Source organism: Athene noctua, chromosome 1, assembly GCF_965140245.1.
Source record: "Athene noctua chromosome 1, bAthNoc1.hap1.1, whole genome shotgun sequence".
Taxonomy (NCBI): Eukaryota; Metazoa; Chordata; class Aves; order Strigiformes; family Strigidae; genus Athene; species Athene noctua.
In genome coordinates this window covers 265,217,710-265,230,621 of record NC_134037.1, presented here as the reverse complement: position 1 = coordinate 265,230,621, position 12,912 = coordinate 265,217,710, and the positions used below count along the sequence as shown (strand labels likewise).

The following is a 12,912-nucleotide window of genomic DNA, read 5'->3' as shown; positions in this document are numbered from 1 at the left end:
GCTCGCCATGCCACTGAACCACAGACAAGACAACCAGGGTGAGGACAGTTCAAAGCCTCGAGACGCTCCCTCTGGGATGTGATGCTCAGAACGGCCCCAGCAATACGGGACATGAAAACGGGGATGAGGCCAAGAGTCAGAAAGAAGAGCTCCAGCAAAGCCGCGTCAGCTATGGAATGCGATGTGTATACACCCCAGCTTGGGCAGGTCCTGGCACAGACAGCGATGTAACCTCCATTCCAGAGGGATGTTTGATGGGACACCCGGGCCAGCTGGGGACACCGGCCTGATCCCGGCAGCGCCGAGCATGGAGGAGTATCTCAGCAGGGAGTAGGAGGCCACGCAGTGATCAAAGGACCTGGAAGCACAGAGCTCTCCATGAAGGAGAAGGAATGAATTAAAAAAGATTGAGCAGACTGAGCATCCAGATAAACGCTCGTTGCTGTTGGTATTTGAGAGACAAACCCAAACCAGTGATGACAGCACAGACGGGAGTTGATGCAGCGGCTCACGGGGACTTCAGTCAGTCCCGGTCACAAAGAGGGTTGTGCAGTTCCCCGCAAGCAAGAGAAGCGGAAGAAAAGCTGCAACCACCTTCCAGCCCAGCAGCACCAGTCAGGCTTAACTCGGAGGGTCCCTGAGCTGCTCTGGCGTGTCCTGCTGTCACGCGATGCCCCGCGGGGCACCCCTGCAGGGAGAGCCCCAATCTCCACCCCACACCATGGATGTGAGGGTGTCGCCCAGCCGGGAAAAGCAAGAACAATCATGGCACTCTCAGCAACACGACCCTCTTCCAGCAAAAAGAGGGAGAGAGGAGCCAGTTGTCCCTGCAGATCCGTTTGCCCAGACCTCATGCAGCAGCTCGCTACGGGTGAAATTATTTTAAGCTTCCCAAGCATGGAACAGTACCAGGGACCGGGGAGCGCGTCCGCAACGGGAATTGTAGCGTAAAGAAGAGGTGCTGACTGCAGCATCACCTGCAGCAAATCCCAGAGCAACTTGCAGAGGATAAAACTGTAAATGGTGGGAAGCTGCGAGGTCAGAGCTCGCTCCAGACACAGGCCCCCGGGCAGGGCTTTCACACGGGCAGGGGACAGGAGGGGGCTTCACACCCACCCTGGGGGACCCCAGCATGCTTCCAGGGGACGCGGACCTGAGCATTGTTCAGTCACAGGTCAGGCCAGAGCTGACCAGAACCTGCATAGACAGCAAAGCTGTGGGCAGTGGGAGCTGCCTGAGCAGGATTTTCCATAACCGCAGCAGCCTGTAGAGTTGCTTTATTTTTGTCCTTTATGCAGAAATCAGCTCCAGGTGCTGTTTTGCTGATTAAGGATGCCAATTAAACTTGGTCACCAGAGTAAAGAAAGTAGCCGTATTTTACTGGAGATAACTAAATAATATTTTCATTTCTATTTGCATTTGTACAGCTTTAATTTATTTTCCTCCCAGACCCATAATAATTACAGGTTGTCCTTTAAATTCCCTGGGACTCCCATACATTAAGGGACACGCTGCTCCAGTGTCAGTCAGGGCATTTACAGTTTGTGGGGACTGGTTGTTAAAAACAAAACAAACCAGAACAAAATAAAAATTTTAAACTCTACATGGGGCCGTCGGTCCTTCTGCACCCCCTGCCCTGGAGCTTGGCCACTAATTCACACGTGCTGATTATGACACTGATCCCCCTCCCTGGCGTCCCGCAGAGGGTACCAGTCAGAGGACAGTGCCCAACCCTCTTCCACCCCCAGAACCGCTGCCCCTCTCTCGGGGTGAGCAGACGGAGGGTCCCGTCGAGGGGCGAGAGGTGGCTCTGCAGGCTGAGCTGTCCCTGCCTTCCTGGCCTGGGAGTTCTGTACCTTTTCGTTGGGTTTATTCAGCTCTCTCTGTTTAGGTATCTTCCACAATTCTGGGGTTGAAATTCCACCAATTTTATCACGGGGCAAAGCATCCCCTCGGAGAGCAGTGAACATTTCCTTACCAGAAACCCTGTTTTCGCTGCCTTTGGGGCTGTCTGGAGCATCCCCGTTCCCTGCACTCCCTCGGGGGCCCCTCTCATCAAGGTCACGTAACCGTTGCACTTTTTCAATTCCTTCATCAAGGGGATTCCCCATTCCATTAATGAGGAGGGGCAGAATTACATTTTTATGTGCCAGTGGGGCGGTTTTTATCACCCCGTTTCTCACAGCGACCGGCACAGGATGCCACACCATGGGGTCAGCGTCTCCTCCACAACCAGGCGCTCTCACCCCTTCCCCCTCCGCTCGCCGCGCACCGTCTCACACAGCAAACCGCCGATGGTCAGACGCCGGCCCGTCGTTCTCCGTAGGATATTTGCTATCGCACCCCAGAGCAGCCAGTGCTAACAAATCAACCTCCTGAGCGCTGCTTTGAAACGCATCCTGCACAAAGAATCTCAACTTCAAATCAAAAAACCTTTTAGAGCCTCCTGCGCCTGGGGTTACCCCTGATGGTGCAAACACCCCAGCCAAGAGCGCAGGGGCCAGTCTCTGCTTAAATCTTTCAATAATATCGTTTACTCCCCACTGTCTATAACCCTCCATCGCGTCCTTCCCCACAGGCTGCCCAACGTTAGGATCTCTGCCAGGGTCCCCCTGCACACCCGCTGCTGCAATCACCACGCGCACTTGCCGACAATCCACTCGCCCCCTCCTCCTCCTCTACTCATACGGTGCTACTCACACCGCAGCTTGCCCCACCGCTGTCTGGTAAGTGTCCAGCTTATCAGCAGGCACCTCACTCTGGCACTGCAGCGTCACACGTCTGCCGCTCCCTTTGGGAACGCTCTGACAGCCGCCTCTCTTCACGCCGCTCTTGGTTTTTGCACACAGTTAACAAGATCCACCCTCGTTCACTTGAATTTGAACTTTCTTTTCCTTTTTTCAAGAGGCACCTTTATCACACAATTTAAAGCATCCAATGGTTACTTTAAAGAATGGCATTTTTGTCAGATCCCAAGTCTGACACCAGTTTATGTTTTTCTGATTAAGGATGCCCATTACACTCGGATACCGGAGTGGAAGGAGTCGGGGTATTTTACTGGAAATAACTAAATAATGTAATGGAGTAATACAGAAAGCATACAGTAAGAAAAGGCAGAATAGTGCACTAAAATAAGAAAATACAGGGTAATGCATCAAATCGTGACTACATAAGAGAGAGAGAACAGGGATTAAGATCCCTCCCCACTCGCACCCGCTGCCATCGCCCAGCCCCGCGGGCAGCCCCGGGTGCAGCGAGGGTTTGCAGAGTCCTGCGGGGTGGGTCCACCCATAGCTGAGGCCCCCAAAGAGGGTCCAGCCTTGTGTCAGTCAGGGCATTTACAGTCTGTGGGGGCTGATTGTTAAAAAAAAAAACCAAAACCAACCACACCAAACCCCGAAGAAAAATCTTTAAGCTCAACGTGGGGCCGTCAGTCCTTCCGCACCCACGGCGGTTCACTAACAGTTACAGACTGAGGAGTTTCAGCTCAGGGCCTGATGCTCAGGCTCCAGTACTCCCCCTTGTTCCATCAGAATAGCCGGTTGGTTGTAACTCAGTATAATCCCTCTGAGCACAGTGGTTTTCAGTTCTGAAATACAGAGGATTAATCTCTAGGTGAACTCTGGCTCGGGCCGGTTGCCCAGGCCTTGGCGCTTCAGGTCCTTCCCCTTCCCCACCCCTCGCTGGCTCAGGCAGGACAAACCCGTGCCCCACACGTGGGCCACAAGATGTTTGTGGCCTCAGCCAGGGCCAGCCCTAGGACAGCTTCAGCTTTTGCAGACAACACATGGAAGTTGGAGAGAGAAAGAAAAGCGCTTGTGCGTTTCATATAAAGGCAAGTAACCAGCTGCAGTCGAGGCGGCGTCATTAGGAGCATTTTAAAATTCCAATAAACCAGAAAAACTTCTGGGAAGAGCTGCTTTGATCTAAAGATTCCTTAAAGTGTTTGAAACCCTGTGAAGCCCTGCAGACTTTGCCTCACCTGAGCACCCCCGTGCATCTCCCTGTTGCTCTCCCCTTTAAAAGTTTTGCTGGAGGTTTGTTTCCACTTCCAAGGAAGAAAAAGAAAAAAAAAAAGCAGAAGAGCGAACCTTTCCACTCTGCCAGTCCCGTCTGGGAGACTGACCCATTGTCCTTGGGGGGAGAGAAAGTTTTGAGGCAGCAGAGATTAACTACAGCCCCAACCAGGCCAGGCAGGGGGGCAGCTCTACCAGCGCCCCCCAGCTGTGCGAAGCAGCGGGAGCTTTCCCCAGAGCTGGGCAGGGGCAGCTCTGCCAAGACGCTCCTCAGAGGCACTGGCTGGGCTGGAAAAGCGGGTGCCCCTTGCAGGAACGTGCCTCTAGCTCCGGCCAGCCCTGTGCAGACGGTCGGGCTGCTCCTGCAGCCGGCTCGGAGGGAAGGGGCAGCAGCAGGGACCGGGGCTGTGATGAGGGAGGAGATCTCACAGGTTCTCCTCCCAGGGCGAGCAGGAGTCCAGCAGCTCCGAAACTCCTCCGGCAGCATGGAGTGGAGGGCAGCAGTTACGGAGGAACCAGGAGATCTGCTACATCTTCCCTACCCCCAGGCAGAGCCCTGCCATTACAGATCCCGCACCCACCACCTCCCAGTCCAGACCAGCAGCCTTGTCCCACCCCAGAGCCCTCCCACCTCCCCAAGGGTACGTAAGGTCAGGACAGCAGGGCTGGTTCAGAGGGTTATTTTATTATCAGGGCCACGCTTCAGGGAGTCAGAGCAGCCTGACAGACCAAACACCAGAGCTCAGGTGAGGACCTTGGACCAGCGCTGCCAACCCAGCCTGCGGCCACGGGGTGGGAACAGCCTGAGGGGCTCCTACGTCAGGGCAAAGGTAGCGCTGCCCGTCCGAGGAGATGACCGCCATCGCCTGGGGGTACAGGCAGGCACCAAGGCCCAGCCACGTCAGTCACGCAGAGCACGTACTGGTGTGTGAGCCGTTGGAACAGACAGGCCCAAGGGAGCTCTGCCAGCCCCAGCCGCGGCCAAGGGAGCAGTCACAGGAGCCCCCACCCGTGGGAGCCACAGCCCCCGGGCCCTGCAGGGACCACCGCAAGGGCCAGGGGCAGCAGGACCAGGACAGGCCATGGCAGAGCGCACACAGCGTCGCCCGCCTCGGGAGTCACGTTCTCTGGGCGGGAAGGGGAGGTTCTCTTTTTCCAGGCGTAGTACTTCGCCACAACCACATTGGGGTTTCCCTGGGCAGGGTCAAACCACATCTGGATGCAGCGTCCGCTGCCCCGGTGCTCTGTGGTGTATTTGTAGGAGTTGGACCAGATTTTCTCACACAGGTCCTTTGGTTGGGGGAAGACGTGGCTGAAGGGTCTGCACATGGAGCCCCAGGGGCAGCGGTTTGTTCCTGAGGACAGACAGCACCAGAAAACAACGTGAGCTGGCAGGCTTGGGTCCTTACACCCGCGAGGAGCAGGTCACCCGCCCACAGCCCATCGCCGCCGCTTGGCCGATGGATGGTGGCTTGGCCACCTTCTACTCCACAACCCCAGCCGGCGAGGAGAGGCTTGCTCCACACCCCCCACTGACCTGTTGCCCAGTTCCAGCCCTTGTGCCAGTTCTCTTTGCAGGTGACGAAGTCCTTGCAGTCCTCCCACCACTCCTCGCAGTCCTCCTTGCAGAGTGGCACATGGAGAATCCTCTCCCGACGCCAGCTGCTGTCAGCCTGCAAGGGAACAGGACCACAAACACTGGTGGTGGCCCTTGAAAGCCAAGGGACAGGATCTCCACATCCCAGATCCCCTCGCAGCCCCTTCCACTGGGCTCCAGAGCCAATCTCAGATTTTCAGCCCCAGCAGGCACATGCCCTTGGCAACAAGCATTCCTTCATTAGCCTGTCTGGCTACCTAAGCCGAGACTAGCAAAGTCCTTTCTATCTTTCTACCCAGTAGGAAAGCTTGCAGAGTCCCTGGAAAGCACATTCCCATCCCTGCCAGGGGAACACGGCATGGGGGACCAGCACAGAACACATCAGGTGGCCAATGAGCCCCGTTGTCTTAATCCCAGCAGATGTGACCCTACCTGGTCAATCCAGGGCCCCAGGTTGGGCGAGCACTCGTACAAACACGTGTCCTGGATGAAATGGCGCTTGCACTTGGGCGGCATCAGCCCACAGTGGTTCCAGTTGAAGTTGTACAGGTTGGATTGGTCCTTGTGGGCTTCTGAAGTGGTGTTGGCGGTGCAGCAGGCGTTGTCCTTCCAGGGAGCACACTGCAACGGAGAGAGACAGGCTGGTGAGGGCGGGCAGCAGCTCAGGGGAGTCAGGGGGTGCTACAGCAAAATCTCTTCAGCGGCAAGAGCATCTCTGCCAGCAAACCCTTGGGCACTTTGGACTGGAAAGTTCAGGGGTGCAACAAGAGCAGGAGGAGCTCTCTGGAGGTTAGAGCCTCGCAAGGAGTTAGTGTCAGGCGGAGGAACAGAAACAAACTCCCTTCTCTTGCACCCTGGCTTGCTCGTAGCCCCATCCCCAGCAAGGCCTTGGGGGCAGAGCTCTTCGGTGAGCAAGAAGAGTCTCTAACACAGAGAGGGAGCAGGTAAGAGCATCTTTCCCCACCATCCTTTACCTCATTCTGCTCTGGGGTACCTAGGCTTTGGGAAGGGGAGGCCTCCTGGTTGAAGAGGGGTGACACTGAGCTGACAGAAACCCTCCCACCGCTGCGTCTGCCCGAGGCATTTGCTGGAGAAAAGCGGCAAACAGGCCTCATGGCCAGCACAGGCTTCTTCCTCAGGCAAATAGTTGCTAATCCCAAAGCACAAACCGTCCCGTATCACCTGGGGAGGCAGGGACAGGGGACCCCAACAATCCCACCGAACCCGTCAGCAGAGCCACACCTGGTCATACAGCATCCCCTCGGGGCCAGGCTTGGTTTTGTGGTGTTTGGCATCCATGCAGGTGCTCAGCAGCGGGTCCTTGGCAGGCGCCACGGCGCAGGTGACCAGCAGCACCAGCAGCACCCGCCCTGCTCCCATCCCGGCTGGCTGGGGAGGTGACAGAGCTGTGAGGAGAGGGGACAGCACAGGAAGGGCTTTGCCCTGCGGAGCAGTAACTGGGGCGCCGCGAGGGCCGGGCACTCCAGAGCACATGCCAGCAGCCCATCGGCGGCTCCCAGCACGGGGGACACGAGCGCAGCCCCCCCAGGCAGAGCTGCGAGGTCAGCCTCACGTTGGGCAACGCCACAGCAGAGGCAAACAGCCCTCTCGGGCTCAGGCTGTCCAACACCCAAACCTCAGACATCCCCAGCTGGAAGTGGGACAGAGACCTGCTCAAACGGGGGCCCTCTTGCATTCAGCCACCCCCCTGCTCCAGTGCGGAGCTTTCGCCTCCTGGGCGACCTGCGGCCAGGTGTTGCTGGTCAAGGTATCCCCGTAGCCATTCAGGTAGTCAAACACACTAGCACATCTTGTGTGGCCCACAAGCTGCAGGAGGCCCACCTTGTTTTCAGGAGCACATTAAGAAAGGGAAGACTTTTTTTTTGGTTTACCTGCACCTGGGTCTTCAGAGATCCACACCTGAGGTCTCCAAAGGAGACCTGACCCAAGCAATACGAGAGGCTTCACATAACCCTGCCTCAGCCCCCTCTGCCCACCTAGGGGCTGATAGGACTTTTATAGCAGTTCACTAAAAAAAAAAAAAAAGCCACAACCAAAACACCCAACAAAACAAGAAAGACCCCAAAACCCAAACAAACCCACCTCACATTCCACGTCACTACAGCATAAGGGTCTAAACCAATCACCTTCTAAGAAGGATTTCGCAAAGCAAACCCTTTACAACAATAAACAGCATAAAATAACACAGAAAGCAATTACAGACCTAAGGAAGCAGACACACAAATCTGAGGGCTAGAAAACAGCTAACCTACACCACAGCTCCTCTATAGAACAGCGGCTCTCACCCTTACCAGCCCAAGAAGCCTCCAGACCTCCAGCAGAAACGCTCCGCAGAGGAACTCCCTGGGGTCAGCTTTCACAGGAAAGCCTTCCAACACAGGTGCTGGCACTCGGAAGTGCCCTCTTAATACGTTTAACGAGGTTTAACTTCTGCCAGCATTTGTTACCTTAGAAGCAGTTGTTTTGGTGACAACTTGCCTGGGAAACCACCTCGTGTTTTTTCAAGAGACAGGTCTGTTATCAGCCGCGGCCACTGATAACAAACCCGTTCTCTGCTCACCCTACACAGGCGGTTTTGATTTGCACCACTGCGTGAGACAAAGCAGCCAAGGAGGGACAGATCCGGGATTCTGCCGTGCCCCAAGAACAGGTAAAAGGGGTAACGCTCGTCACAAAAAAAATGACGTGCAGGAAAAAGTGCTGTTGTCTCAGGAGGAAACTCCCCACACAAAAAAGAAATGCAGGCTGATGAGGGGAGATGGTGCGCCTTGTTGCAAGCACCTGAGATCCATTGAAGCTAAAAGCTGGGGTTTGCTCACACGGGGCAGAGCCCTCCTCCTGGAGCAGCACAGCTTTTGGGGCTGGTTTGCTCTTTTCTTCGATCACATCACTGATGTTTTGGTGATGAACCCACTCACCTAAGGAGCTCATCTTCCTAAATTTAATGCACGGACTCTTTAGGCTGCAGGAGACCCCGCTTTGGTGATTTCTGCAGCCTAACGCTGCGCTGCACGAGTCGGGGCCTCTGTGTGCTCATTCTGAACCAGGCACGTGCTGCTTTAATGGCTCCTGCTTCTAGATCTGCCTGGGAAGTGACAAGGAGCAGATCTTCCCCCTCTCCTCGCTGAGCCGCTGTCACAGCTCCCCCGCGCTGCCCCTTTCCGACGCAGCCAGGGTCTGCTCACCCATTTCCCTCGGCGAGTGTGTTGCTCCCCAAGGCTCTGGGATGGCAGCAGTGGCTGTCCTGGCCTTGTTTTCTGGTCCTTGCTGAGGAATTTCTAATATCTGGTTTGGTTTTGGAACTGCTGATCGCTGCGCTGTGTTGTCGTAACACTGTCATAAACGTGACAGCTTGTTCCTGAGAGATAATTGTTAGCCACCAGCCTGTCATTTTTTTATCTGAAATGTTCTGTTGCTTCTCTAAGTGCATCATTGTATGTTTATCTCAACTGCTTTTTTTTTTTTTTTTATCTGTTGTTTTATTGTTCAGGGACTCAGTCTTACCATGATCTTCCGCAGATTTTCACAGCTGGGCCTCCTGGAGTAATCTAAGATCATCAGAAACTTGGTTGCCTTGCTGTTTTCCCCTTCCTTTCCCAGAGAAAATTCATCGAAAAGCAGAAATCCCAGCACAGATTCCTGGGGAGGGTCGCTGTAAAGGGTAGCCATGCACCTTTATCTTAGCATTCAGTTACCCAGTGCTGTGTGGAACGCGCGTTTCCTGGCTGCTTATTTGATGATCTTCAGTGGGGACCTTGCTCGGGGCCCCTGTGAGTCCAGGGTGACTCTGTCCCCTGGGTCTGCCCCAGCCAGGACCCTTGGCGGACCTGCAGTGTGTTAGGGAGTCTCGTGGGCAGGTTGGCAGAGCCACGCTGGCCCTTTTCCCACGCGTCCTTACCCACCTGCCTGCGGGTTCGGCCCTTTATTACATTCTCTGCGACCCTTTCCCCCACAGGTCCGTGGCTGTGCGGATCCCTCCGTCTCTCCAGAAGCCCTTGAAGGTCCCGTGTGAGCGTGTAGACCTTGTCCTCGCCGGGGGTACTCGGGACAGGGCAGAAAACGGGGAAGCTCTCTCCTCTGCCCGTAGTCCTGCCCGTACCCTGGTGCTCGATGGGGTGGGCAGGGGCTGGGGGCAGCTGCGCTTGCTCCCTCCGGCTGAGCTGCCTTGAGCAGCCTCTCTGCAGGGGTCAGGGTCTGCTTCTTCTCTGGGGTCACGTTTGGGTGAGCAGCTGCTGGGTGACTGCTTGAGGGCGTGCGGGGAGCCTCTGGGCACCCCAGGGGCTGCCTCCGCTCAGTGCCCTCGCTTACACGTCGTTGCTCGGTGCCACCGGAGACCACGGGTCTCGCCGGAGGTGCCTGATGCAGCCCCACGTGGCTCCCCACTGCCGCTGCTCCCAGGGGCCACGTGTGGTGTGATGATCCGAATCTCACTGAGGGGCAAAAAGCAAATGAACTTCATGTGTAGATCCAAGAGTTAATTTTTAGTGTAATTGAAAACAGTCTAGTACAAGAATCATTGTTAGAGCAGATCTAGTTATTACAGAAAAAAAAAAAAAGAAGTAATAATAATAATAATAATAGTGCTCCAATTACAATTGTTATACACACACTTCCTAGTTTCCACCTCTTCCCCAGGTCGTGTTTCCCCTTTCACTGCTCCTCCGGGTCCTCAGGTTGGTGACTTCAGTTTGGTGATGGTGTTGGATGTTACATCAAGTCCTCAAAATCTGGAATCCCTCACAGGGAGGAGTGTGATATTGATCTTCTTCCTCACTCTAGGGTCCACGTTGTGTCTTTTTTATGTCTGATAACATGCTTTTACACTTTGCTTTCTCTTCATTGGTCTGCAAGTCCGTGCAGATTTCCTAAATACAGCAGCGCATTGTATGCATGTTAGATACTCATTCCTTGCTCTCTTTGTCATCCCCAAACCATTTTTGCCTGGCTCCGAGCCTCCATTTCTTTAACTGGCCACTCCTGAGTTGTTTATAGCCATGAGGGGCCCTGTTTCCCATCCCCTCATGCCTGCACTCCTCTGCTCCATCCTCCGTCCCCACTTCCTAAGGCCCTGCCATCCTGCCCGGATTTCTCAGCACTGTACCATTATGTTGAAGTCATAAATATCTCATTCACCAGAGAACAGCTACATTTACTGCTGTCTGGATAAAACAGACACTCTGGTTGCATCATACAACGGTAAGCAGAGGAGCCATAGCCATAGTCAGGATAAAAATCACCGTTACTGCTAAATCTGGGAAAAGCGAAGCTCCAGGCACGTCAGGACAAGTTCAAAGAGAGCAAACCTGTCATGCCTCACCCCTGAGACCCTGCAAACTCAGCACAAAGCCCGAGCCTGTAGCCAGCAGTGGCCACGCCGTGGTACTGGGCTACGGGGTCAGCGTGCAGGACCCGGCCACAGCCCCCGGCCAGGTGGGTGCTGAGCACACCTCGGGCCGGACTCAGCACCAAGCGGGGGGCAACCGAGCTGAGCCCCGGGTCGCCACCGACTGCCAGGGGCTGGGACAGCCCCTGCGGACGGGGACCCCCACGGAGGGACCCCCACCAGCACGAGGAGAGGTTTGACTGTCTCACGCCGGAGCCGCCTCTCAGTCCTGGAGCCCTTCGGGAGTGAATCAGGTTTGGCACCAGGAGAGCAGAGATAACTGCAGGGTCCCTGAGACAACATCTGATGTCTTCTTCCTTTTCCTGAAAAAAAAATTGGTTAAAATGCAATTTAAAAGCGAGCGTGAGCAGGGGATCTCTTGATGGACATAGAAGCAAAGGGAAAAAAGTTGATGTATTTTACATTGGGCAGGTATTGTTTCTTCAGAATTTTAATTTCAAATACTTGATTGTTCCATCCGTCAAATTTTTGTTGCCTAAAAGTGTTAGGATTTTGAAGGGGGTCTCAGTTAAAACTGATATCAGAAATTACACGACACAACTCTTGGATCACTCTTATCTTGTAACAGGGGATGAGAAGTTTTCTGGGCCCCTGCACACCCGGGCAACCTGATTAACTGCTCAGGTTGTCACTGAAATCAGGAATAAACCTCTTACCCCGGTGCAGCATCAAGAAGCAGGCACGTCTTTATGTGGCGCCGGGGCGTGGGGGATCGTTCCTCCTAACATGTGCACCCTAAAGCAGAAGTTCATCCTTTATGTACCTTAAACCCACGGATTTCTGAGAACTCTGCCTTTCTGCCTGTCTACTCCATTTACATAATGCTGGCATTGCAAAACTACGCCATGCAGGCGCGGGGGTCTCGGGTGGTCGTTTGGGGAGTTCCCCCCCTCCCCCTTTTTCCCTTTCATGCTCATGAGTTTTCTGGAGACAGTTTCTTCTCCTGGGATGTTTCCCAACTCTGTTGTCCAGCCAAGCTGCTCTTCCTTATCCGCCTTGTTCAAGCGATTCTGCTAGGACGTGTCTCTGCTCAAGGTCACAATATCTTCTCTGTACGCTTTAATCACTCCAGCCTTGTTAAATACAAAATTAAACATTCTTGGGTAAATGAATTTCTCAACAAGGTCAGTGGACGTTGCTGGCGCTGCCCGTGGAGAGAAGCGATGCAGGTCTGCCGAGGCGGATAGCTGAGATGAGGAGAGGGGTTTTCTCTGCTGGGCACTCGGGTGCCTCGGGGTGAGGAGGTGATGGCGGAGAGATGGCAGGTACAGGTGGGGACACTGCCAAAACGAATTTGTTCTGCTGCCGTGCTGCAACAAAAAATCCTGACAAAATTCTGTTCTATTCTAATTCAACTCTATTCTGTCGTTATATGGTAATAGAGGTCCCTGACTACTCACCAGAACATGCTTATGGGCGCACTATTCATTAATTTTTTAGTCACTTTTTAAACCCCCCGATGCTGTCCCCCTTCATAGCTGATTCTGAAAACAAGCTCGAGTCTTCACGCTAAAAGAGTCTCATACGTGTCCTCCCAAGGCCAGGCCGGCGGCAGCCTTCCACTGCCACGTCTGCAGGCAAAGGGACAGTTCGCCAGACAAACGGCCAAGGTAGTATCAGCACAAAGCTACTTTATGTGGCCTGATTACACCATATTGCAATTATTAGGCTCTGTGAGCACGGAGGTACATGGAAACCCCCCGGACGCCCTTCCACAGGCACGGGAACATGTTTATCCACACGTGTGGGTCAGCATCCAGGGAGGGGACACTGCTGCTGCCGATGGTCCCTCGGGTCTCGGCGGACAGCGTCCTTGTTGCTTGAACAACTGGTGGGGAAATGGGTGATTTTGATGGAGGGAGGGAAGCGTGTGG

At 54.5% G+C, this 12,912-nt stretch overlaps 2 protein-coding genes across 2 annotated transcripts in view; one reads left to right on the top strand and one right to left on the bottom strand.

Annotated features, from left to right (window-relative positions):
• Nucleotides 1-12,912, top strand: part of LOC141958828 (olfactory receptor 51E2-like) — a 138,327-nt gene that overhangs the window by 21,743 nt on the left and 103,672 nt on the right. The window lies entirely within an intron of this gene.
• Nucleotides 5,010-6,993, bottom strand: LOC141966845 (folate receptor gamma-like). The gene is made up of 4 exons (XM_074920022.1): nt 6,856-6,993; nt 6,046-6,234; nt 5,554-5,689; nt 5,010-5,371 (listed from the first exon to the last, which is right to left on the bottom strand). The coding sequence occupies exons 1-4, from the start codon at nt 6,991-6,993 to the stop codon at nt 5,010-5,012; spliced, it is 825 nt and encodes a 274-aa protein (XP_074776123.1).

Excerpts from the sequence above, each read along its gene's own strand:
- LOC141966845 (XM_074920022.1), bottom strand. The coding sequence starts at position 6,993 with ATGGGAGCAGGGCGGGTGCTGCTGGTGCTGCTGGTCACCTGCGCCGTG. Across the intron at positions 6,235-6,855 it reads AGGGGATGCTGTATGACCAG|TGTGCTCCCTGGAAGGACAA; the intron begins GTGTGGCTCTGC and ends TCTCCGTTGCAG. Across the intron at positions 5,372-5,553 it reads GGGCTGGAACTGGGCAACAG|GAACAAACCGCTGCCCCTGG; the intron begins GTCAGTGGGGGG and ends GTCTGTCCTCAG.